The sequence below is a fragment of the Pinus tabuliformis genome, chromosome 3_2 (genome assembly GCF_031772625.1).
Source record: "Pinus tabuliformis cultivar Carrire ecotype Pingquan chromosome 3_2, CPIR1, whole genome shotgun sequence".
NCBI classification, from domain to species: Eukaryota; Viridiplantae; Streptophyta; class Pinopsida; order Pinales; family Pinaceae; genus Pinus; species Pinus tabuliformis.
In genome coordinates, this window is record NC_142302.1 from 318,186,313 (window position 1) to 318,213,434 (window position 27,122).

At 39.7% G+C, this 27,122-nt stretch overlaps 1 protein-coding gene across 1 annotated transcript in view; it reads left to right on the top strand.

The window, feature by feature from the left end:
• The window catches only part of LOC149180802 (transcription initiation factor TFIID subunit 13-like), a 118,337-nt gene extending 92,012 nt beyond the window's left edge, over positions 1 to 26,325 (top strand). Inside the window, exons 5-6 of the mRNA XM_089418226.1 lie at positions 12,847 to 12,921; positions 25,887 to 26,325. Coding sequence (XP_089274352.1) covers positions 12,847 to 12,921; positions 25,887 to 25,997 — 186 coding nt within the window. The 3' untranslated portion in view covers positions 25,998 to 26,325. The remainder of the gene's footprint in view (positions 1 to 12,846; positions 12,922 to 25,886) is intronic.
• The last annotated feature ends 797 nt before the right edge of the window (positions 26,326 to 27,122 follow it).

Sequence of the window (27,122 nt, forward strand, 5' to 3'; positions counted from 1 at the left end):
CACTTCTTAAAGCCGCAGACCCCAAAAAATGCCGTTTAGGGGGTCAAAATTGCTCCATAAGTTCAGGACTCGGAAAACTGCTAAAAATAGTAAATGTTGAAATGAACAAGGAAACATATGAAACTGACTGGGGTTCAAGGTGGAATAGGCAGGTGGCCACCAATATCCACGTAGATCATCGCTTGTAGTCTCTAAACATCCATGAAGATCTGTGGAGTGCTGTTTGCTGCTATGGAGGCCCATGGCTCTCTATGCACACCCTACATGTGCCTATGTGGACCTCGGGGGGTCAGGATCCCATATAGGGAAGCCAAACCCAAATGGAAACCACCTGCAATCTTGCATAACATCCTATGCATCCCCTAGGCTTTCAGTACAATCAATCATTAGAATAATTGGGTAAAGGAGCTTACAAACCATGGATAACAAAGTGGGCACTTCATAATGGCATGCCCTTTCGTAGTGGGCTTTGGCATGTGCTAATATCTCCAAACTCCAAAGGGGGTTAGCCAAGTACCTTATTAGGTGGTTTCAACCCTTAGAGGGGATAGTATGTCCAAGGCACACCATTCTAATGGGGGTGGCAAGTGACGAATAGGTGAGATGGAATAGGGAATGAGAGGGGCAGCCTTGGGCCACATAATGGGGCATAAGGGGAAGCCCACACCTGGGTATATAATGTATAGGAGGGAGTAGTCGTGGTACATGAGGTGCCCCGGCCTTGATTTTTCCACCCTTCTTTATATGCCTTTTGCCTTTTATGAATTTTCTTTAATTAACTGCTCGGGGCTCAAAGGACAAGAGCATGATGTGTATAATATAACAGTGATTACCCCTTTTGAGGTAGGGCGGTTCATTTCCCTCTAGGGGTTGGGACAATCATGGGTTCCTAAATGATAGAGGCTCATCTAGGGCTTATGGAACCAAGATGATGGGCATGGATGGGGTAGAGCTTATGTGTCGGCTTTTGCCCACGTGTTAATTATTTTTGTCCCGACCATCTTTTGCATTTTGTGGTGCAATTTCCTGTTAAATGTGGCCAATTATGTTTTTCACTTTTTCTTTTAATTGCTTTAACCTCCGGGGCATCATTCTAGGCCTGACCCAAGGTGGGGCCAAATGGGATAGGGAGGCTAGCCTATGTGGACGTAGAATAGGAATGTGGACCCAGGTGGGAGAAGTGATGAATGGGGGTATAGTGAGTGGAAAGGGAGTAGTATGTGTGGATAAATGAGCGAGACCACACACCCAAGGTCGGAGTTTCCCAAGTAGTACCACCCTAGAACCAAATGGCCAATAAAGGAGATCCCACGAGACTAAGATCCAAGGGTAACAACCAAAAGAGATCAAGGAGACAAGAGTACAAACTAAGCCTACTCTTTCTGCCAAATCCCCCCATCAATCCATACCCAGAGGTATCCATGTTAAGCAAACTCAATACTCAATTATCAAAGGACAAGACACCTTTACATTTAGGAGGCCCACCTTCAAACATACGATCAATACAGGGGGCTGAGGAACCACATGGCTGGCTCAGGTGGCAGAGAAAAGGCACAACGAGCTAGTAGGAGGCATCAAGGCGCTGCTGGCTGAGGCTCATCATGGAGAAAAGTTTCTCCTGGGGATGTCACCCACAAGGTGGTGGGTAACAGGACCTATGTGAGATGCAATGACCTTGGTTTAGTTTAATTATGTGCCTAGTCTAAGTGGGGCTTTCCCCTAACTATTTTGAAGCTGGGCTCCAAGGTAGGTTGTGAGAAGGAGGCCAACAGGAAGCAGGCTAGGGCCTGATTAACGATACCTTCTGTTGTGCTCCTATCACCTGATGCCTCCAGCACTGCAGAGACTGTGGCTCTGACGACTGCAAGGTTACCGTGTTAACCACCGAAGAGTTGCCAAGCCCCTCAAGTTAGGTGAGAAAGATGCCCTAGATCTCTATCAACCGAGATTATGCTAGAAGGAAAGTTTTAATGCAGGCTAGATCCTAGAATGCTTATGCAAGATGATGAGTGAAGTTATATTGAATTAAGATTGTTTCTGTTACTTAAAGTACTTAATGTGAATAGTCTTAAAGCCAGAGTACTTTTAACAATATTGAGATAACAATCTTAACAAGATAAATGCCGAAAGATACAAGTGCAAACTTCGCAAGATATTTCTTAGGATGTTAGATTACTTAACAATTAACCACAAAACTATAAGATGCCAATATTCAACAATATTCAATACTTAAGATGAGCCAAATATCACTATATAACCAATGGAAACTTAGATGTCCAAAACAAGATTAGGAATGATCTATTACTTCAATGGAAATTAAGAGAAATTTAATCACATCAACAAGATACCAATATGATCAAGAGACTTATTGCCAAGACAATTTATGATTCAAGTGCTTTTAGGTGAGTGAACTTATTAAATGTGAAATCTAAATTCTTTTAACATAAACTCACAATGTTAGACACTTTCACAATATTAATGCTAGGAACAAGTAACAAAATATGAAGATACTTAGGCACTTTATGTTCCAATGATTTTTATGAGTAACAAGTGATTGTTATGACAACATTAAACAAGTTATTACAATAGTAAACAAATATCAATTTAACAAAGCTTATGTTAGCCCAATGTCACAAAAATCAACCTAACCACCAAATAACTTGACAAACTTGAAAAATCAGATGTGCTAGCCCCTTTAAGATGTATTTTCAGAGATATTTCAGATATGATATATTTATTTTAGTAGTAAGTGAGTGACAGACGAGCAAGCTAATGAAGCTACAATCAATGCCTAGAATAGCCAAAACAATAAAAAAATTCACTGTAACTGAAAATTTCTGTTATGCAGTGAATTCTAGCAAGCATAAAAAGTAGATGTAGGCTATATCTAGGGTGCCCAAGTGGCCAAAATTCATGAAAATCAAAATTTTGCAATTTTATACAATTGTGATCACGTAACATGTGATTTTAGGGCTTAATTGTTGTTGATTTAATTGCTATAATAAAACAGAGATAAAACTAGGGTTTAGAGGTCAAACCGTAGGCCTCAAGCCTTGTAGAAGCACTTGGCCAAGTGGCCCAAAAGATTTGGATGAAGATGCCACTTAAATATCAGAATTTTGGAGATCCTAAACCTATAAAACCACCAAGGAATCAGTGTTAAAAAAATTAGATGAGGATCTAGGGCACGTTAGGGCCAAGGGCTTGGGGAGGGCCCTAAGGCCTAGAGGCCTTGAAGGGTTACCACAAGCCCCTAGAGGGCTGCGGCTAAGGGAAGAGAAGGGAGAAGGAGAAGAGTAGGGGTCGAGGAAGGAAGGATGGTTGAGGGGAGGTGAGGCCATAGCCCCTAGGGTTCACGACTAACCTTAGAGAGGCTAGAAACCTTGACGCGGAGGGCCAAAGGAGGGACATTGAGGGCTTGGAGGGGAAAATCGGGGCTAGAAGCCTTGAAAACCTAGAAACCCTTGCTCAAGAAATTTTTATGCTTCAACTCTTCAATTTTTTGAAAATTCTTCTGTGGGTAGCCCTGCAAATTTTCCAAGAGACTAGATCTTACCCTCAAGGGTCTAGATCCAACCTTCCACTTGATTCTTTGATTCAACCTGCAAAAATGAAAAAATACAACACCCAAACTCCAAATATATACAAAAATACTTAAAACCAATGTTCCACCAAGACTCCGGGACCGGGAGACGCACAAGGGGGATGTGTGGGAGTACCCTAAAATTTTATTGAAATTTAGGGGGGACGGGGGGATGTTGGGGTATATAATTTTTTTCTTTTTTTTATATATATATATATATATATATATTTCAAATTCATATTCAATAATGAAAGCATAAATAGAATGATACATACATAATTGAATTAAATAATGAAATACATTGATCCATACTCATCATTCTTACTAATACATACATGATTCATCCATAAACCATGAGATTCAATAATGAAATCTAGGATACCGGAAACGGCTGCCTGAAGGGCCAAAACGCCGTTTTACGTTTTGGATACGTATCCACCCCAGAAACGGCAAAAAAACGGCCAAAAAACGTTTTGGGTGATTTGGAAACGTTTTGTTTTTTTTTTTTTCTAGCCGTTTTTTAGGCGTTTTCCTGAAAAAACCCTCCCGTTTTAAAAAAACCAATACGTTTCAGCAAATCGTGAACTGCTATGCAATAAAGGACAGGAATTGTTAAGGATGTGCTTTGGTCTTTTAGACGTGAAAATTGGAAAGTACTATGTAAAAACTTAAAAGGCACATGAATTATCGAGAATGAGCTTTGGTCTGTTAGACCCAGAAATTGGAAACGCTTGTAGTTTTAAAAATCTGTTATTAAGATAGGATACTGTACAGTACAAGAACATGATCTGAAAGTAGTTTATGAAATGGCCCTCTGAAGATTTTAATGGACTGGTCACTGAAATGGGAAGAAGAGCTATGAAAGCACCCCAGATATCTTAAAGGTTATTTCAAATTTTTAAATTTTGAGATCAGTGCAGCAATGCTCTGAAATGGCTCAAACATCCATGAAGAGGGAAATAGTTCATTTTGTTTTAATAATAAATACACAGGCAAACCTGGATTAACAATGTTGGAATCAAAGGATTCCATGGCTTCATTCCATTATATCATAAAAGGACAAAGAATCAGAGGTTTTGCCATTTGGCATTATCTTCATCTTGGAAGTTGGAACATAGTTGACATGATACAGGCAGACACAAGCAAGACTGCCTCCCTTGGCTTTTAAGTTTTTACTGGAACTGTTTTGGTCTAGCACAAGATAGATTCAAAAAACGCAAGACTGATATCAAATATTACCCACAGTTCTTCCAAACAAATCCTCAACCACCAATAACAGAGGTCTTGGGCAGCTTGAATGGCACAACAAGAGGGGACTAAACCCCCTTTTTAGTAGCATCTTGAACTCCAGAAATAGACTGGAACTGGGTCCTCAAAAGGACAAAACTCAGCCCATTTAAAATGGAAGAACTCAGCCCACAAAGCAGCAAACTCGACTAGCAAGTAATAAGAGGTAAACTCGGCCTAGATAACAAGATATATTTAGCCAGCAAAAAAGGAACCCTTGGCTTGATATGAGAAGGTAATCTCTGCCTCTTTGGAGAGTGAACACTGAAAACGTTGCTTCAATATGGCATATGTTGAAACTTGAATTGATGATGATGAATCATGAATCATGATAGATCATAGATGATACAGATAATCTAGATTCTGAAATATGAATGGTAATATGAATTTTTTATTTTTAATATATATATATATATATATTATGAGCCTTTTCCTGCCGTATCGTATCCAGATTTTTTGAAAATTTGCCGTATCCGTTTCAAACCCCGTTCCCGTATCTGTTTTCTGGTAACTTAGAATGAAATACTTTGATCCATATTCATTATTCATTATTCACCATTCTAGAATCTACATTGATTTAAAAATTAAATTCATCATTCTAGATTCTAATTTGATTTAAAAATAAAATTCATCATTTATCATTCTAGAATCTAATTAGTACTAAGCATAATAGATTATAATAGATACTGAAATCTAAAGATTGAAATATTAAATTGATATAACTAAAACTCAAAAACAATGGAGTGACGAGTCTAAAAGTCACTCTAAAGTACACCGAGGGCTTAGTGCTCTTGATTAAAGACTAATTCCATACCCTTGTACGTGACAAAATGCAATGGAAACATTGCAATCCATCAAATCTTAAATTCCTGAAAAATTGTTAAATTCGCTGGATTTTGAGTGAGATCTAAAATTCTACTTTCTCCATAGGAAATCCAATGAGGTCGGAACCACTCTCAAACATCCTAAGTTATTTCATGGTAATGTTAAAAATTTAAGTAAAAGGATGAAAATGAAAGATAAAGGAGAATGTCACTTTTACTTTAAGAATTTAATATTACCATGAATTGCATAGCATTAGTAGGGAAATATGGTCAAATACTAGGTTTTCCTTGTCATAAATAATTGTTTTCAAGCAAATTTAAGAGGGTACACATAGACCATTTTGAGGGGGGACATCCAGGCATCCCCCTTTTGGGGAGTCGCGTCCCCCACATTGGGGAAACGTCCCCCCGCGTCTCCCCAAAAGGGGGACGTGGGGAAATGTTTCCCTAGACGTCCCCCCGTCCCGGGTGCGTGGGGTGCGAGGGGTGCATGCACCTGACCCTGGGGGACGCGTCCCTGTGGAACACTACTTAAAACCTTGAAACCAAAGTTAGAAAAAATAATTTACAAATTATATCTACAAAATTATTCACAAGATCTACAAATATACAAGGGTTTTGAAAAATTTTGAATTTTGAGAAAAGTAGTTTTTGAGCTTTTTTCTTTGAAGAATGGCTAAAAATACTTTTGAAACCCCAATGTATACTATAGCCTTAGCGAAGATTTAACCCACCGTATAAATATTTGGAATCCAATCAACAACGATTCTTGCCCAAGTTTGTGAACTTGGAGGCCAAGGACTGAAGTACCTGCAAACACTATGTATTTATCTCAAAAAATAATTTGTTAGATCACATGGGGAATCAAACCACCTAAGATTAGCCCAAAACTATCAATAGTATGATTTTATCTCCATCTAATGAAAAACAGATCTTACCAATATTCAGCACAACATAGAGATGCCCGTAGTCAACACATACCACAAATCAATAAGCAATAACACCTTGAATTGCACCCCAAAGTCTTTATTATGATAGAAAAAATAGTTCCCAACGGGACAATAGTTACAAAAATGCTTTTACAACAATTTTCTAGCCAGAGATCAAGATGCTAGAGACTCAAATGACTCTTTAATTTATAGATTTATCCTCCAAGTGGAAAAATAATGGCTAGTTTCTTTGATCCTTGTCAAAATAATCTTGGCTGTTGATAAACACTTCAAGATATTTTAATCTTGGCCTTTGATTTTTTATTTTTGAGGAATTTTCAAATTTATCATTTAATTCCTTTTTTATTAGCTTAAAATTAATTATTTTGAGCTAATTTCTTCAAAAATTTGACTTTGACTTAACCACCAAGGTCCAAGGGTTCAAATTTTCTTGAAATATACAATATTCCCTTGGTGGAGGACCTTTAAAAATTGATTTCTTTAAGACCCACAAATTTTTCCACTTGGAGAATTATTTTTCCTAAGACAATTTAATTTTAACTCTATTAATTAATTTTCTGGCTTAGGATTTAATTTTATTTTGCCAAAAAAATTAATTAATTTATGCATGAGGGGATTTAATTATTTTTCCACCCTCTAATACATAAATTTTATATTTACAACCCTCAAAGGGGGAATACACATTTGACTTAGACCCTCAAGACATAGCCCATCTGCGACACAATATAATCTAGCACACCAAGTGATTTGTAATAAAATAATTAAGCCAACTAGCTTAAATTATTCCCAAATTACTTTTACATTAGACTCGACTAAAAACACTAGGACTCACCTAAGATTTTGACAATAAATCTCACCCTAGCTTTGGGGTTTAAGCTGGAAGGAAACAACTCTTTTGATTAGCCGTGTCTAGAAACACAAGTAATCAGTGAGGTTAAAAAACCTCCTAGGATGAAATTTGTCATCAAAATTATAGGCTTACCTAGGTTGGGTGAAATTTGGTGCCTAATGTGTAGCATTTTGATGGACAAGTGACTGTAGATTGGCGTATTGGAGCTCAGGTATTGGCCAACCTAGAGAACAGATTGGATCAGCCTTTGTTCATTGCAACAGATGTGAATTGCAACAGTGATAGGAGGCAACCCTCTTGGAGTCTCTATGAGTTGTCCTTTGAAGAACTAAGGGGCAGTGAGAGAGCAGTACAGAAGCAAAGAATCGGCAAAACAAAATATGACATAGAGTCTGCAACATGATTACCATTGTATCTTGTATTCCATAGATGGTTGTATTATTCAAATTTGTTTAATATAACGAAGATTGGGTTGTACATTATTGTACAATATTTGTTAAAAATTGTGTATACTGGTGCATATGTGATTTACTGCTTTATATTTTTCGTTGTGCAAAGTAGTTCTTGTTGAGATTCTTGATTTGGTAGCGTCAAAGATTCTAAGATTCCAACTTAGATCCAAGATCGTGGAAATTCAACACTAAGTGCTGCATACATCCTTGAACTTTCGCTGAGTTAACAACCTCCTTAGGTACTGCGTATAGGCTGAAAATAGGTCGCGTATGACTGAGGATTGGTAGGCCTGCGTGCCCCCTTTTGTGCTACACATTCGCTAATAATGAGCCTGCATATCTGTTAAAATTTGAAAGTTCTATGCAAAAACTAAAAAATTCTTTACAAAAACTTGAAAGTTCTATGCAGAAAACTGAATGTACTTTGCAGAAAGATGAATGTACTTTGCAGAAAACTGAATGTACTATGCAGTTGCAATTACTCAATTTTTCAGATCAACAATTGTAGATTCAACATATACTTAAGGATCATATGAAGACAGTCAAACACAAATATAAGACACTGAGAATTCGGTCCAATGGTTCCTCTTCTATTAGATTCCTTCAATTGTTCAACAGAGTACAGAGAGAGAGAGAGAGAATAAGAATGAATAAAATTATCAATGCTTGATCAAATTGCAGCTGAAGTGCTCTTGCTCTTTGCTTGAAGTTTTTATTCTTTTGATCAAATCTTGTCCTTCACAATTTCTCTAGCTCTTCCCTTGCTCTCACTCTTCACTTGCTCTCGCACTTCTCTTGTACACACTCAACATTAGCTCTCCTTCTTCACAATGAACATGCTATTCTCATCTCTCACTTTTTCTTGCTTAAATAGATGAGAAATGAGAGGAGTTACAAAATGAATTCATGCCTTGAGCCAATGAAATGAGAATCAAATTCCATGAAGGAGGAGTTACTTGAGGAGAAGTGTAACTCATCCCAAGAATTGAAAGAGAGGTACACTTGTCTTGAGGAGTTATAATTCGAATTAGGGAGAGAGAGAGTTACACTTAAACATGAAAGAATATTTGGTGAGAGTTACAAATCGAATTGAATGGGGGAGTTACAAGTGCATTTAATGAGGAGGAGTTACACTTTTGCCATACATTGAGTTAAAGAGTGAGAGTTACATTCTCTTAAGTGTGGAGTTATTGTTTTGTTCCAAGAGAGAGGTTCAATTTTCCAAGTAAGAGATTCTTAATTTAATTTTCTTATTCCTTGAGAGAATTTGTTTTTATTATTCCATTAAAGGTGAATGACTTTAGACTATTTTATAAATAATAGTATCATAATAATAATAATACTAGTAAGGATAAAAATATTAATTCTTGACTTGTATAATCATGATTGATTTGATTTTAAAGTGGATTCCATATGTTGATATCATCCTTGATCATTTAGACATGAATTTCTATTTTTGGAAAGTCACTTACAAATTGAGATGTGATTTACTATTCTTGGAAAGTCATACTAGAATTGTTAGAAATGAAATTTTATTATAGGTGGTTCAAACAGAACTGAAATATATGATTTCTTCTAGGATAAATTCATCCCTGAGTTGTCAAATTTTAACAATATCCCCTTAATTGAGGGGCTGTCAAATCCTCAAATCAGGGCCGTGTATAGGCTGTTATAATAGGTCTGTCAGCTCCTTGATTATAGGCTAGCACATCCTCTTTTTCAGTTGCCAAATCAATAATTTTATTCTGTCTTGGTGGAGCCACTTCAACCTTTGACTTAGGAGCCACTTAATCAATCCTCAATTGGTCTTTAGTTGAACCTTATCATTGCCAAAGTACTTGACTTTTGCTTTTTACATTTGGAAAATTATCTTTATGTGTCCCTAGATATTAATTTTTTGACCTTTTTTTCTCCCTTTGGTCTTTAACTTAGGAAAAGTGGGTTTTCATGGGGAAGAAGTCATTTTCGACCCCCAAAGGTCTTAGGAGAATGTTGGCATCTTGAGCATGAATTTTGAACTCCTATATGCCACCAACATTTCCAAAGGTCACTTGTTCACATCATTACATAGAGAATTTAATTAGAATCCCGTTTTGCGGGAACTTTAATTATTAAAAGAAATCCTAGAAGACCTAGTCAAATTTTGCGACACTTTAAATATGACCTAGCATGGTAATATACATCGACTCTAGATGTTACGACGGACTCAAGGCCCCATCATCAAGTCACACTCTAGCTTTGGAGGTATGTGAGTGAAAAAACTTAGTGAGTTATTCATCATTGAAAAGCGAGAATAATTAGCTAAGTGAAAAAAAACACTCTAGAGCGGACTCACTTGATGACTGTGTCTCAAGTCGCCTAAGCTTGTTACAAAAATTCATCACGCTAGTGACATTTAATACAATTCCATGCAGGTTTGCAGAATTTGAGAGAGAATGAAGAGGAGAGAGAGAGAGAGAGGGACAATCATGCCCTGTTGGACTTCTGGTCTTCAAAATTGTTTCTCTTTGCCTTATCCATTAGGCATTGGGGTCTTCGTTTCTTGCCACGTGCATATGAGAAGGTAACAAGAGGTCTTCGTTTCTTGCCATGTGCATATGACTCATGAGTAGGTAACAAGAGGTCTTGTAGAGATTACTAGAGAGCTTGTCTCTAAGAGGTCTTGTAGAGATTTTAGGTCATGATCTTCAATACAACCAAAGAAGCTCTCTCTAAGTATCATTTTTCCTTTTAGGGGTTACCTATGGAGATTACCACTTCTTATACTTAGAGGTCTAATTCACAAGTCCCAACTTCAATATGAAATCTCAATCCAAGCACAAGTGTGTAAAGGGCATGCCTCATCAACCATGCTTGACAGACAATGCTTTAGGATGGTACCTCTCATTAGCTATGCTTGAGAGAATGCTTTTAGATTCCTTTCCAGGACATATCATCTAAGGTGAAGTGGTTTTGATGTTGCCACCAATCACAATGTGTTATGGAATTGGGATTTGTGGTCGTAACCTTGGTCATATAGTTTGATCCTGCATTGAGAGGGGGTCCAAACAATCATGCTCTAGCGTGTTACTTGGTGCAAACGGATACGTGAAGAGTTTGGTGCATATCTCCTTTGTCTCAAGACAACCTTTAGGATTATCATCCATCTTTGTAGAGTACGAAATATGGAAGACTCCTTAAGGATGCGAGACATACCCCTTTATCGCACTTTGTTGTTCTAACTTCTAAGAGACTTGCATCCCTTGGTTAGTTGGGTCGACGTTGTTGTGGGTTCCTTAAGGCTAGGTCCTTTCTTGAGTAAGTGCCCTTGTGAGTTCTCTGAGGTTAGTCCTTCCTGAGTTTGTAGGTATTTCGATTAATCACCTCCCTTCCTACTTGATATTCCTTGATGCCTCTTCCAACTCTTCCCCCCACCCTCCCCAACAAAGGAGGAAATTAATTCTATGACTAGAGTGGAATCTATAGGAGCCCCAAGCTAGTCTTTTTCCTTGACAACTTCTATATCTTAGACAACTTTATTGTTCAGCCACTCCATATTCATCTGCCACAGTTACATGAGCTTCTCTTTCCTCTTGGTTTCTTCGGGTGTGCTTGCATTGGCTGAGGGTTATAAGACAAATCATCATCTTCTAGACTATAGTGGATCTACATAATTTTTGTTTGGCTTGGAGTAGAGAGTTGAGAGTGAGGATGACATTATCTTTAGACCATTGTTGCAAATATCTCTGGTTTCTCCCAATATTTTGAGTTCTTCCTGACTTTTTCAGATTTCCAATTTATCCAATATTTTCCAAGTTTATTCTTGTCAAATAAGATACAACATTTTCTGCAATATTTCTGATAAGTTTCCTTTCAGACCCTTGGTGATATATCCCTGAATTGATATTTGCAACGTTGCTTTAGACATGAGTTTAGAGAGAGGTTTCATTGTATCTATAGTGACTAAGGAAATGCTTAAGATACTCTAATCTGTGGTGCCTTGCCTTGCACACTAGAGGCATTTTTTTCTCAGATGTCATCTCCTTCAGAGTTGTTTTGCAATAACCACCCGGATTACCTTCTGTTTCGTCAGGTTCAGGACATTATGGAGTAAAGCTCCCCACAACCACTTAATTGGATAATAATATGACCACCCAACATTTCTCCCTGGCCTGCAGCACGTGGGCTCCAGAGTGTGCCATTTTGAGAGCTCATAGGAGTATCATAATTGCTTGGGAGAGCCGCCACTATATGATACCTATCCACTTGTATGGTTATGTTTATGTCATTTCATTTCATGCTGCTCTTGGACTCATTTTTCATGCCACTTTATTTCATTTTAGTGGTGCTTTTGCACCCCTCTTTTGCTTGGTTATTATTGCTGGCTTTAGTCACTAGTCCCTTTGACCTATTTTGGTCTTTCGTGGACATTAATACAAATTTCCATTTCTATTTGGATAGTAGAACAGGGTATTGAGATGTAAGCTTTCACCGTTAAGAGCATAGAGCAGTTTTTTGCAATTTCATTTTTGAAAACCTTCTCGATATTGTGTTTGCTAAGTGGCAATTTGCAGAGTCCACATCAATTGCATGTTTTTGATCAAGAAAAGGGAAATTATTGTCACATCGAAGAATCTTTCTTTCCAAGCTCTTGTGCAGTTCCAAACATGAATATGGGTTTCTATTGGTGTCTGGTTTGCTTCGTTCATGCTTTTCTAAATTATGCATTTATTGTACATGGGAAAAAGTTGTCATAGTATATCAAGGTAATATTAGACTAACATATAAAATCAGAACTGTCAGGTACCATCTTATGCTAATTATGCTATCATGATAGGAGCTTTATCTGCTTTACAAAGTATTATATACTTTCATTTTGCTTTCATGCTTTATAAACATTAGTGCCGTTTTCTTCATACAGGTACATAAGGCTCAAGATGTTGCATCCAAAAGAGGAAAGCTTTTGACAGAGGACTTTCTGTTTCTCTTACGTAAGGTGAGGCCTTTTCTTTTGAAGTGTTCTCAATAGACTTTCCATTACCTAATCTAGTGAACCAGAGCAGAAAGTATAGTATGGCCATTTCAATTCACAACATTCAATTCACCAACATTATTTTTATTTTTATTTCAGAAGCTTTATATGTTTTTGAATTGTTTATTTGGGACAATGGAAAAGTTATTGGTTATGCAACCTTTAGTTGTAAGTTATAACTTAGTTCTGTGTCTAAATTGCATTTCTTACATTATGTTATTACTTAAGTAGATGCTTGAACTCCATAAGTTAGAACATATAACATATCTGTACCAAACTAATGTACGTACCTGTTTTTGTGAGCTAAATATGCTACACTTGGACAAAGCAATGTTTTTAACTTGCAACTTGAATGGTAAAATATAGGGGATAATTATCCAAGTTTGAAATTCTACAACTTGATATATTGCTAATTTAGTTCTTCAAAGTTTCTCATTATTTGTCCCTTCCAATTTGGAGCTATTCATTTACTGCATTCTTTGGTTTTTATGCTCGTCAATGCATGTTTGATGGAGATAGAGTGTCTATTAGAAATGTTGCCAACACTTGTAGATGTTTTTGGAAACCAAGAACTCAAGAGATGGAACTGCAATGCACATGAATCCTAAGTTTTAAATAATTCTAAAGAAAGTTAGCTGATCAAACATGATGAAATGCACGAAGAATTTTTGCACTTACGAACTTGAACATTTTCGGATGCTTTTTATCTATGCAAGAATGTGCTTTTATAAACTTGAAACTCAAAATTTATTCTCACCAATTCTGATAGACTCACAAGCTCTCACTGTTATTGTCAACAGTTTCCTCAACATTAAGGGGCGGTGACAGTGGTTGATGTGTTATAATCTGTGTAGAATGCAGTTATTATGGACTTCATGATCACTTGTTTGTTGTTTTTCCACGGTACTGGAGAATCTAGGTTAGGGTCTTAGAATCTCCGACACTACCAATCCAAATACCACAACAAACTACTTTGCACAGTGGAACAAATAGCAATAAATCAACATGTGCACAAAATAGACAACTTTTTACAATTTTCAACAACCTAACCCCGTTATATTAACAAACTGTAATACAACTGTCTAGGGCTCTTGTACCAGGGATAATGGCCCTCATACATCCATTGATACAAGAATTCACAACTAGAGTTTGGTGTCAGTGCTTCGACAACCAATCTACCCTGAACAAGATACCCTGACTGTCTAGCTGATGTAGCGTTCTCTCTCAGCTCCTCTTGGTTGTACCATGAACACACCTACCTGGTCCTTTGGCTCTGATCTGCAGCAACACAACTCTGCCTCTATCAATGATCCGGGTCCTTTAGGTCACCGAACACGGCTCTCCAATCTGCCCTCTAGCTGATTATTCGTTCATCAATGACTCAACACCTCGGGTCTTCACATCTGCCCACTCGCTGCTCCTTTGTCCTTCAAGATGTCAACACCTTTGGGACTTCTTTCCCACTAGCTGCTCCTTAGTCCTTCATGGACACAACTCTTAGGGATTTTTCTTCCCACGATTGCCTTCCTGTGCTGCCCGATGAAGACAAACTTAGGGCATGGAGGGCTGCCCTTCTACTCACTGCAAGTGTCCTTCTTAGCCAGTAAACTAGGGCTAATTCATAGGCCTACTTGGCTGCCCTTAGTCCTTCGGGAGACAAACCCTTACGCTCCTTAAACTCCACCCTTCTTACAGCTGTCAACGTCCTTCTTGGCAAGCTGATATAGGGCTGCAAAGACACCTTACTGCTGCCCTCCAACAGACCTTCAAGATGTCCTTCAAATCTGTCCTAAAACTAGGACTGTCTATCCACTAGCAAAAGCATCAAAACAATAGAACAGGCATACCTTGCTTATCAACAATCTGCTGTCCTCCTTGTCCTTGAATTCTGTACCTTCCTCTGCAATCTCGGCCCTCTGGTTAGGGCTGACTGTAACCACTGTTACAGCCCCTAAAACTTAGCCGTCTAAGCTTCCAGGACTGCGGCTTCTCTTCCCAAACAAATCCTCCCTACTCGCTGTCCATTACACCACTTACAGCCCTCCTGTTTAGGCTTTCAGTCCCTCCAAAAGTCACCCACAGGTGTGCTGCTGCAACCTAGGGCATGAACAGAGGTTCGGACTTGAATTCTTGAAGAGAATACCCTTCAAACTAGGCACAGAACTCTCCTTACTCGACTCCCTCCTTCGCTGGATATTCCTCCAACCTTTGACATGCAATCACAAGAGAAATATCCTCAAAACCAGATCCTTCTCTTCCCTTTGCAAGTCTCCTAGGATGTCAGCTGCCTCAGAGGTAAATCTGCCTTTGATGCTTGCTATTTGGATGTCCTTTAGAGGTATCTCCTCCCTTATATTTATACTCTTCCTTAGGGTGACGTCTAGCCTTTCAAGAGGGGTCACTTATCCTAAGGCTGACCTGAACTTGTAGACAACTTCACCCAAATAAACATTCAAAAATTAATATCCCCATTTCTACAAGGCATCTCTTGGTGCTACAAGCAGCTCCTTGCTCCTTTAAGGATGCCCTACAATCTCCAAGTGCCAAGTGCCCAAATTCATGCATGGTTTCATACCCACAAGCTTGGGTGCAAATCCCACACGCTTGGGTTCTTAGTCCACAAGCGACCTTGTGATGCCAATTCCTCCACAACCCTGTAGCCTAGGGTTTGGAGTACTTCCCAAGCTACCCATCTCAACATTGTCTTGCTATTCCTTGGCATGCGATTCACAACATCATCAGATCAGGAAGGCAATCAACGAGTAAAAATGAACAATCAAAAGTGTCAAATCCCATGACAATCTTAAGTGTTGAGTATGGTCACCAACCAAATTGGGAAAACTGAAGTAGCAATTTCCTAGGCTGATTTTGACGCCAAGCAAAGTTGTCCTATATAAGCAAAGAGAGAGTGAGCATGTCTGCTTTTGCCCCAGTTTTAAGTGAATCAATCTCCTGTTTAAAAATCCTTATTCTTGCTGCAAATTGAATTGAGTGAAAGTTTGAACCCAACAACTTCTTCCCATGTGAAACAATGCAGTTTTGCCATTAAAAGTATCCTAACAATTTATTTTTTGTAGTAAATAAATACCTGTTGGCCTTATTTCTGATGCCTCCACGTGCCTGACCAAACATACATTTTCCCTCAAAAATGATCCTCTTCAATGGTTGGGGCACTGAATGGGCACTAATGGAATATGTTGTTCCACAACCAAATACCAAAACGTTTGGGCCACCTTGCCAACGCACAGATGATGCTTGACTTTTTATGACTTGGGACAAGTCACACAACTGCTATATATAAAAGCTTTGTGATGACATTTGACATAACTACTAGACAACCAACCATCCATGAAATCTAGCTTTAAAGGATGCATGGGTTTGTAAGATGTGCTGAAATTTATGAATGCACCCAGGATTCATAATAGTGGACCATACATTTTCTATTGTGTGTATCTGCACAGGAGAAACTTGGGAAAGCCATAGCCTAAATCTCTTTGTCTGTAGTCAAAAAACGATTTCCCATCGGATCATGTTGTATAAGGTGGAGCCAGCTATAATATAATAGGGTTATATAAGCTTGCTTGTCCATAGCTTGTAACTGTTGAGCACAGTTGACCACTCTCCATTGGATCTAGTTGCTTGAGTTTTCATCCTACTATTGCCTCCATGTATAGCAGCTCTGCTTTTCCAATCTCTTACCAGAAAAGATGGGGATGAAATCTATCTGTGTTGTCACTTGTCTAAGGCATGATTCAAATCAACCTGGTCACAACTGCTCTGAGGGCCAACTAAATCCTGATGAAGCTTATTTGAAACTCTGTTAAGTTTGCCACATCCCTGTGAGAATACATAATCCCGCAATTCTAAAAGCCACCACATGGTCGACCAACAATGTTATATAGATTGAATTGACTCTTTATGTCTGCAACATGTGTGGCTGCATGAATACAATGGAGAACAATGATCTGTCAAGGGGCTTTCCCCCACATGATTCCTTTCAACTTGAGCTGTCCTTGTTTGTGTGGGAAAGTACATGTGTCCCAACTTTCAAGTGATTTTAGGGAGTCCCCTCTTTGCCTTTTCCCCCAAAGAAGATCTCCACACAAGTGCACGGAATTTCTATAGCTTGAGGCAGATTGACAGTAGGGAAGAGACAAGAGGAGACATGTTCTGCAGCTAGAATGTTTACTGTAATGTCTTGGGGATACCAGTTTTGAAATTTTCCTTTCAAATCTCTGTAGCACCTAGTTCTCATATTTTTCTGACAGATCAAGTTTGAAAGGCATACCGAGGTACCTTACACTCCACCTTGGCTGAGAAAACTTCCATTTTTTGTCAAACCAGTAGGAAGGTTCCTCCTGCACAATAAGGAGAGCTTCTGTCTTCTCTTTGCTCATTACAGCTCCTGCTGCTTTGGCAAAGGTGTCCAGAGACCTCAAAGATTTCTCCAACAAAATTTTGGGAGAGTGCTAGGGTGAGCATTGACTCTACAAAGTGTATATGCATAGATGTATAATTTCTTATAATAACTCATTATCATGCAATAAAATAAGAATGATACACAAATGACATTTGAGGAGACCCATGTCTGTAATACTGACATTAGATTGTCTCAACTTTCTTTCATGCTAACTGTGCCCAAGGAGATTGGATCAGGGAAGGGAAAGATTAGACACTGCATCATATGCCAATCATGAAAAGGGAAATCAACTTTATGCTTTTCTGCTTGGTAACTTTTAGCAGCAGCAATCCTTTATCCACTTCCCTTTTGGCATGCAAGATTCGAATAAACAGTAGGATTAGGCTTCAAGGTTTTAAGAGAGTTAGCAGAATTGCTAATTTTAACCAAATAAACTAACCTAACTTCCTGTAATGTTCAAAAAAGGAAATAACTGTGATAAACAAAACAAAATACCATACAACACTGAAAAATTTTAAACAACAATCAAACACCGACCATTTACACCGGATTTGCAACAAAATTCAGCCATTTTATTATATATGGAGAAGAGTACAATGCATGAAATGTGTGCACCTCAGCTTGCCAAAGCAAGCTAAACAATCCCAGGTGAGAAAGATGCTACCCAGATGCAGAGGAAAGGCTTCTCCTCAATGTTCTAAATTCCATAGTTCCACCAAGTTTCCAGGATGTGGGGACGGGGGAGCGGGGAAACGCAGGAGCGACCTATGCAAAAGCCCCCCACCAATTTTTAGCAAACATGGGGGACATCGGGGTCTTGAGTCTTAACACAAAGGACCCGAAAAATAGTAAAATACTAAAAAATTATAAATATATCATTGAAATTTTATAATTTAACTGTCTTTATCATTGTATAACACCTACATCATGAAGGATAAATTGATGAATCATATCACTGAAACAAATTTAAAGCGAAAAGCCTATTACAATCATACATGTACATGTCACTGTAACATTGTACAACGAAAATGCAAGTTTAAACCATATTAAAGTTCCAACTGTGAATACTGAATAGTGAAATAAAAATAAAGTCTGATGCATCAAAATTCAAATTTTTATAGAGTCAAGTCTAATATATCATATACCAAGATTCAACACAAACTAAAGCCTAAAACTGAAGTTCGAAACAGAAAAGCAGATAACATAAGAATATATGAAATGACAAAATATCATAATTGCTCAAGGTAATGCCTTGCTAGTCTCTGCATCCAGCTGCTGCATGAATAAATTAGGATCAACCATTTCACCATCTGAATCAGAATCACTTGCATTCTTAAACATGCTAAGTGGCACACCAACCAACCCCATTCGTGTCTCATCACGTCCCTCCTCCATATCTACCTGTGCATCATCCTTTGGATCAACATCCTATCATGTTGTTGGTCCCTTCAAATATGAAATAACAAAAAAAAACCTTGCCCCCATCAATTCATAGTATATTTATAATATATTATAAAAAATTTAGGGATTTGACTTTTTTTATTTTTATGATTTGACCTCAAATTGTTTTGGAAATGCAGGAAACATTTCCTCTTTTAGGAGGAAACGTGCCCCCTTCGAGTTTCCTCGCGTTTCCGTTTTTTGGGGATGTGGGAAACGTCCCCCAGATGTCCCCACGTCGCCATAGCGCAAAGAAGCATAGGGACACATTTCCCAGGTTGGGGGACGCGTCCCTGTGGAACACGGTGTAAATTTTGGAACTGTTGGCTGGAAGAAACCCCTGTTTGAGCCTCCTAAAGTGCTCAGAAAATTTCGCCAAATTCATCTTGATCTCTCCACCAAAAACCCAAAAAAACTCAGAAAGGAATTGGATTAATTCTGACCCCCTAGAATTACCCAATTTTTGGTGCTACACCCTTCCTAGCGGAAATTGTGTCCCCCACACTTCAACTAGATTTGGCACTTGGTTCTCCTCAATCTCCTGTAGAACTGCCCTGGAAATTACCTCCGGAGAGGTGAGTGGATTTCCTTCCCAAAAACCCGCACAAGCATGAAGTATTCAACTCCACAAATTTTACCCAGTGTCACTATTGTGCAAGCCCTAGAGTGGCATATTTGGCTCTCACGAACATTGCAACTTATAGCCCTGAAAATATCCACAAATGCTAGTCCAATTTGAGGAGAATTTCTGCTAAATACTTGGGACAAAATACCCCTTTTCTTTGCCCCAACTCAGTGGTATGATTTTGATCCCTGCGTCCTCCTTGGAAATCGAACTGGTTGAGAAATGGGCTGAAAGGTACTATAGTCTCCAACAAATTTACCTCCCACTGAGTTAAGAAATTCCTCCTTATGGTGGCACTCGAAGTCCACCAAAGGAGAGGTTGGAATTCCCGCTTGGGAATTCCTTGTGCTAAACAAGACGGGCTGTGTTGGCTAAGCAGCTCAAGAGAACTAGAGTTGATTTGTAAAAATGATCAAAGATGCCAAATGGAGGCCCCAAAGCTCTATTTATAATTATTGGCCCTCTCTCCCTTGGTGGTCCCCACCTTCCACTAATTCACACCTCTTCCTTTCTCTTTCTTCTCAGTGGTGCGAATTTCCACTTGGGTCGATTTTTTCTGCTTGTGGTCCCCATTCTCCACTAAATCTGCGATATCCCTTTTCCCTCCTAAGTCCCAATGCCAGAATTGCCTCCTCTTCTAAAAATAGTCTCTAATGCTAAAAATCAAAATTGGGGATATTACTGTCCTCCCCACCAAAAATTGCTTGTCCTCAAGCAATGCCTGAACAAGTACCCCCTCTGATTGTTGATCACCACTATCACCATCAATAATAACAGGGTCCCAAATGTGCCACTGAGTCATCCCTGATCTCTGCACTATCTGGTCATGAATAAATCCCTCGATACTCGGATCCCAAGCCATTCTGATCACTGTGAAGCACCCCTTGCTCCGCTCACTGTCCAACAAGGAATAGGTACCAGAAGCCCTCTGCATACTATCAATAAGTAAAGCATTATGATAATGTATCTTTGTCCAACTCCCCATGAAACTGCCTTGCCGAGTATTCCACCTCCTGCACTCCAAGAGTAAACTCCTGAAGATACAATCCAATCCTCGTGGGGATGAAATCTCTACCCCATGGGCTTCCCCTGATATCCTCCTCCTGACCACCTTGCCATGTTGATAAAGTCCCCCATGCCATCAACGAGTCACAAAAGCCTAATGGAAGATTTGAATGATCCCCCGTTGTGGTAGCCATCTCATCCCTCAAGGTCATTGCGCTGTCTAGTACTGCGATGCTCGGGTCCCATGCTAGCCTCAGAAGGGTGCCACCATGTTGCTGCTACGCCACTTTGGTTCTCATGGGCTGCCCATCGTGGGTACACTTTATCCTCCTCCCTTAATATCTAGTGGCAAAATATTGACGAAGATCAAGCTCATCATGCCTAGGTATCTCTATGATGTCAATATCTACCCATCCATCGCTAATCCCAATCCTGAGCAACAACTGGAAAAACCTGCCTCGCCATACAATGGAGGCCTCAGCGATCCCCCATGAGTCAACCCCAAAGTGAGCTAGATCACCCTCTGCCATGACCCTGCTTATCACAAAATAGAGTGACCTGTTAGCCAACTGAATCCCCGGACCCCATAACTAGATCCGCTGCAACATAGTCCTGATGACTGCTGGAACCCTCTTGTTCCACATCTCTGCTCCTTGCATGTAATCAATATATAGACTCCGCATATCATGAATCAACCTGGTGTACTCAAACTGCCCTGCCCCTGCCATATCACATCGTGAAATCTGCGATCTTGCCTCCTGAAAGCACAACTCGATATTTTGCCTGGAGCCTAAACATCCACCCACAAGAGAGGTCATCCACTTGCTGTATATGTTCCCATGTCACCTTTGAGTGCCTCACTCGAAATGTGTCATGTATCCCCTTAAGTGTGAACTCAAGGGCGAAACATACACTACTGCTGCAGCAACCCATGCACTCCCCAAACCTGTACCTGCCAGCTCGTGCCTTGACCCAATGCCATCGCTGAGGAGTCTCTCCTCTAGTGCGTTGAGTCCCCTCCACATATCTCAAGTGAGCTCCCAACCCCCTGCTACTCGTGCCTAGAGTGTTAAGGGACAACAACCAAATCATCTGTGCCTGTTAAGTGATGTAGAAGAGGGATAGGCGTGTGAGTCCCCATGGATACCATCAAGTATCGCTCATCTACGTCCCTGTCGATCCTGGGTGAACTACACCCAAAGGTATGCCCAGTGTCTTTGTTCATAAGTCTCCCTGGAGGCAACACTCCAAGACCCTACTATATAACACCATACACCTCTGCATACCATCGAGCATCCTTGTACTCCTCGACATGCCATTGTACATCACGGCCTACCCCTGTACACCATTGGATACCCCCTGCTAGTGTTGTCCCATCCTGTATCACCTCGTGTCCTGCCTGTGTCACTGTACCTGACACTCCCTGCGGGTACTCAATGTGATGCGAGTCACTCCTACTCCACAGTGTAAACCGACATGCTACAACACACCACCATGCATCTCCATGCTCCTCTACAGGCCACTGCTCCTCGCTGCATAACCCTGCACACCACTGGATGTTATGGCCTAAAATTGGGTCTGTACGCATCCCTCTACATAACACTAGACCCTATGACATAACTCTGTGCAGTCCTGTGTATCACTGCCCATTTTCATACCATCCTGTAACATACGGTATCCTACATGTGGCAAAGTATCCACCACTCTATTAGTAAACCCTCCATGATGTGGCTACATCTCCCCATCTGCCTTGAAAGACCTGAGCGACCCAACTCCTCACATTCCAACAAAGATGACACTATTGTGCCTATCCTTAGTATCTCCGGTGTCCAATATACCAATGAGAGAGCACTGTCTCCATGTAATGCCTTGTCTGGTGGCTTGCCGATGCCACCTCCTCCTACCAGCTCTTGCTAGAGTAGGCTAATCATCCTGTGACCCCACGCGCAGTCAATATGCCAAGACAACTCATGAAATTTGTCTGCTTCCCTGTCGAACCATCCTATCACTAGTGTTTTCCGTGGCTCTAATGGAGATCTGAAAATGTGTGTGTGCCCAAACATCAGATCCATCACGCAGCTACTACCATCACCTACCGACTCTATGATGTGATGGGAAATCCCACCTGGATCCCAACAACAATCTGGCCCTTGTGTCCCTCTGGTAATCCATGGCCTTTGCTGAAATGTGGCCATGGAGGTATCCAACCGCCTAGCCTGCTTCATTGGGTACCAACTCAGCGCCTCTCACCATCCAATCCCAAAGGAGGGATCGAATGTACAATCCCCTGTGGAAGGAACAAGCCCTCCAAGCTGATGCGGTGTCAGGCTTAGCTCATATCACTTAGTCCTGCTAACCTGGCCATACCCTCGGGTATGTTTAGACAACTCTGCCTCTCTCAATCCAATGTAAGGGTGTTAATAACTCTGTAGATCCCATTAGTGTGCCTCTGAAGCGAACTGTGCTAAAACCCAACGCGTGGCCTCTACGTTGCCCCTCATCAATGGTTAGCCCAAAGGATGGTTGCACATCCTCCTCCATCATGGACTCAACATGAGCCTCCAACTGCTCTCCTCCATAGACAACCCAACACGCAAGACATGTTCACCAGTCAGCTGTAGGTGACTGTCGTCCTACAACTCTATCATAGATCTAGATGCCTTTGTACCTATCGACTCCTCAACAACGATGGAGATGTTTCCCGACACCTCATCAACCTGTGGTGCGTTGCTATCACCTGAGAACTCGGTCACAACCCCGGATAACTAATCAATGGATACCTCAACAACGGATGTCATCTCACCAACGTGCGTATGCTCAATTGTCTCCTTGTTAACCATGGCCCCTGCAACTGCTCTTTCATCTTTTGCCTTAATCCTTCTCATCATCCCTACGTAATTCCACTGAATTCCCACTGATTTGTGCATGTCTCTTAGTTCACAAAACTCCCAAAAGAGAGGGACGCTTGTATGCCATGTCCCAATGATAGATATGCCCTCCAATTTGTTAAAAATAACTCCACGTAAGTTGCAATTATGCCTTGCCATCTTGATGCCTTATCCACAATTTTGGGCATAGTGGAATTGTTGTATAATTGAGAATGGTCATGATTCCCAATTGTTGTATGAATTAGCTGCATCCCCACATCAATCATCATTTGTTGCATCCTAATCACCTCATTCAAGGTTACTGCCATGTTGTTTGATTTTAACCTTTCTTTGGATCCCATAATTTTCTTGTTTTTGTTTTTTTTTGTAATATCTTAATGTTTTAATTTAATTTAATTTTTTATTCTGGTCTTGTCATAGAATGAAGGGTTTTCCATAGGCTGAGCCAAGATTATGGCTCTGATACCATTGTAATGTTCCAAAAAGGAATTAACATTGATTAACAAAAGAAAATACCATACAACACCAAAATATTTAAACAACAATCAAACACCCACAATTTACACTGGAACTGCATCAAAATTCAATGATTTTATTATATATGGAGAAGAGTACAATGCATGAAATGTGTGCACCTGGTATTGCTAAAGCAAGCTAAACAGTCCCAGGTGAGAACGATGCTACTCGGATGTAGAGGAAAGGCTTCTCCTCAATGTTTTGCGCTGGCCCTGGAAATTCTGCAATTACTAGCTGGAAGAAACCCCCGTTTGAGCCTCCAAAAGTGCTTAGAAAATTCTACCAAATTAATCTTGAGCTCTCCACCAAAAACCTAGAAAGGAATTGGGCTAATTCCGACCTCCCAGAACTACCCAATTTTTGGTGCTACACCCTTCCTGGCAGAAACTGTGTACCCCACACTTCAGCTTCTAGATTTGGCACTTGGTTCTCCTCAATCTACTGTAGAATTACCCTGGAAATTACCTCTGGAGAGGTGAGTGGATTTCTTTCCCAAAAACCAGCACAAGCATGAAGTATTTAGCCCCACGAATTTTACCCAGTGTCACTATTGCGCAAGCCCTAGAGTGGCATATTTGGCTCTCGTGAAAGCTGCAACTTCCAGCCCTGAAATTCTCCACAAATGTTAGTCCAACCTGAGGGAAAATTATGCTAAATTCTCAGGCCAAAATACCCCTTTTTCGTGCCCCAACTCAATGGTACGATTTTGATCTATGTCCTCCTTGGAAATCGAACTGGTTGAGAAATGGGCTGAAAGGTACCACAATCTCCAGCAAATTTACCTCCCACTGAGTTCAGAAATTCCTCCTTAGGGTGGCACTCAAAGTCCACCGAAAGAGAGGCTGGAATTCCCGCTTGGGAATTCCTTGTGCTAAACAACACAGGTTGTCTTGGCTAAGCAGCTCAAGAGAACTAGAGTTGATTTGTAAAAATGATCAAAGATGCCAAATGGAGGCCTCCAAGCTCTATTTATAATTGTTGGCCCTCTCTCCCTTGGTGGTCCTCACCTTCCACTAATTCGCACCTCTTCCTTTCTCTCTCTCTTCTCACTAGTGTGAATTGCCACTTGGGTCGAATTTCTTTGTTGGTGGTCCCCACTCTCCACTAAAACTGTGATTTCCCTTTTTCCTCCTAAGTCCCAATGCCGGAATTGCCTCCTCTTCCAAAGATCGTCTTTAATGCGGAAAATCAAAATTGGGGATATTACACTTCCTATCTGACATAATTAGCATGAAACTTAAACAATAGGGTTTCCTTAGTTTGGCGAATTAGGCATAGACACTAAGTGTAGGTGACCCAACAAATGAACGAACTGGCTGTTTGTGCATATATATATATATAGGACATTTCACCTGATGTTTCCATTTTGGGGGGAATGCCTAGAAATGTGACACCCCTGCAAATGGGCATGATGGGGAAGCACAATATTATATAAATGTTTTCTATTTTTATTTTAAATAACACATTATCTTGCAATAAAATAAGAATGATAGGTTAATTTGATTAGTTGTTAATTTGTCAGTAGGTTTAGAAACAGATTAGTTGTTAATTTGTCTTCATTTTTTTATAGATTATGGTTCTTTAGACTTCATGTGGGCCCCACACCCCTCATGGACAGTCGGGGTTTTCCGAGAAGTTTTTGATCATTTTTAGGTTTCTGGTACTGATACCATGGTACATGGGCACTTTAGGAGTTTCGTGCAACAAAGTTAATTACCAAGGTGACAAAGTCCTCAAAGCTCAATCCCGTCTCCCTTTTGTCTTAAAGAGGTCATTGGCATGGATAGGCTGATGTTTTCGTATGGCACTTAAGTGGGCTCAGAAACATTGCTGCTGTCTTTCAATGGTTCTGTGGCTGCATATTACACCTTCTTGACATGATAGCAGCCCCTAATCTGTCATGATCTACTGCATTGATTTTAGTTTGGCCACCTAATCATAGTGCTTTCTGTAGAAGATAAACAGAATATCAGACAAAATCCATATTTTTAATAGATTTCTTTTGCTAAACACTTGATGCTTTCATCTTATGCAGGATTTACCCAAGCTCAACCGCTGTACAGAATTGTTAACAATGAATGAAGAGCTTAAGAAAGCAAGAAAAGCTTTTGAAGTTGACGAGGAAAAGTTGGTCACTGAAGATTAAAGAATTAACTGTTCCTGCACAGAAGTGGACAGAAAATTTCGATAAGATGAAATGATAATTATGTTGCATAGAGATACCACATTGCCGATTATCTTCACATTGTTCGTCACAAAGTAACCTGAAAGAATAGTGTTGTAAGTACTGGAGCAATAAGATAGAGACGAGTGCATAATTGTAACTCCTCGGAGAATAGTATAACTAATTTGAAGATTTTACAGTAGCAACATTCAATTGCAGTTTAAATTGACTGTACTTATGACCATGCTAATTTGGTCTTCTTCATCATTTCTTTTTAATATTTTCAGTCTTATATTTCTTCTGTTTGCAATTGATATCATGAATGTATTTATCATGTTCTTTTGAAGTCTCAAATGATTGTGCACATTCTTCTTTTCTTTTGTTCCAAGATATTGTCGTTATCTTTAATATTTTTGCCCTTTAATCACCTTGCAAGGAGTCTTCAAGCATCCAGCGTTGCAAACTGCCTGGATGTTTCTACTTGGGTTGCTTTATATTGATGAACTTTAATCGCCTTTGCAAGGAGTCTTTAAACATCCAGTGTTGCAATCTGCCCGGATGTTTTAACCTTTTGGGCTCTATTGTATTGACAAGGTGTTTCCAAACTTTAAATCTGTATTGCAATTCACATTCCCAATGATAGGATCAATTAGCCATTTTCCTTCCTTTTTGAGAGATTTCTCTTCTCTACTGGATGGTTCTAATTTATACGGTAATCAAGTAAGCGTTGAAATCCATGTTAGAAACGGATAATTTCATCTTCATCTTAATGCGTTCCATTGAAAGCTGCCATTCTATTGCCTTGTGCGGCGTGCCTTTTGCTAGTCAATTTGAAGATAATTGAAGGATCTCTGGAGATATTAAATGAAAGGATTTTCCCTAGAAGGCTTTCTAAATGAAAGAAAATAAGGATTTTGACTAGGAGGATGTCTAATTGAAGGCACAATATCTTTAATATTTTTTCCCTTGACAAAAATTGTTTACTTGGTATCTTTTGGCAGTACATGGTAATAACGACGTTTGAGCATGATCTGACATACCTATATTTCCCTTCCTCGCAAAGTATGGAAAATGGTGCATGGTACATTTATGTCGGAGGGTTTAACT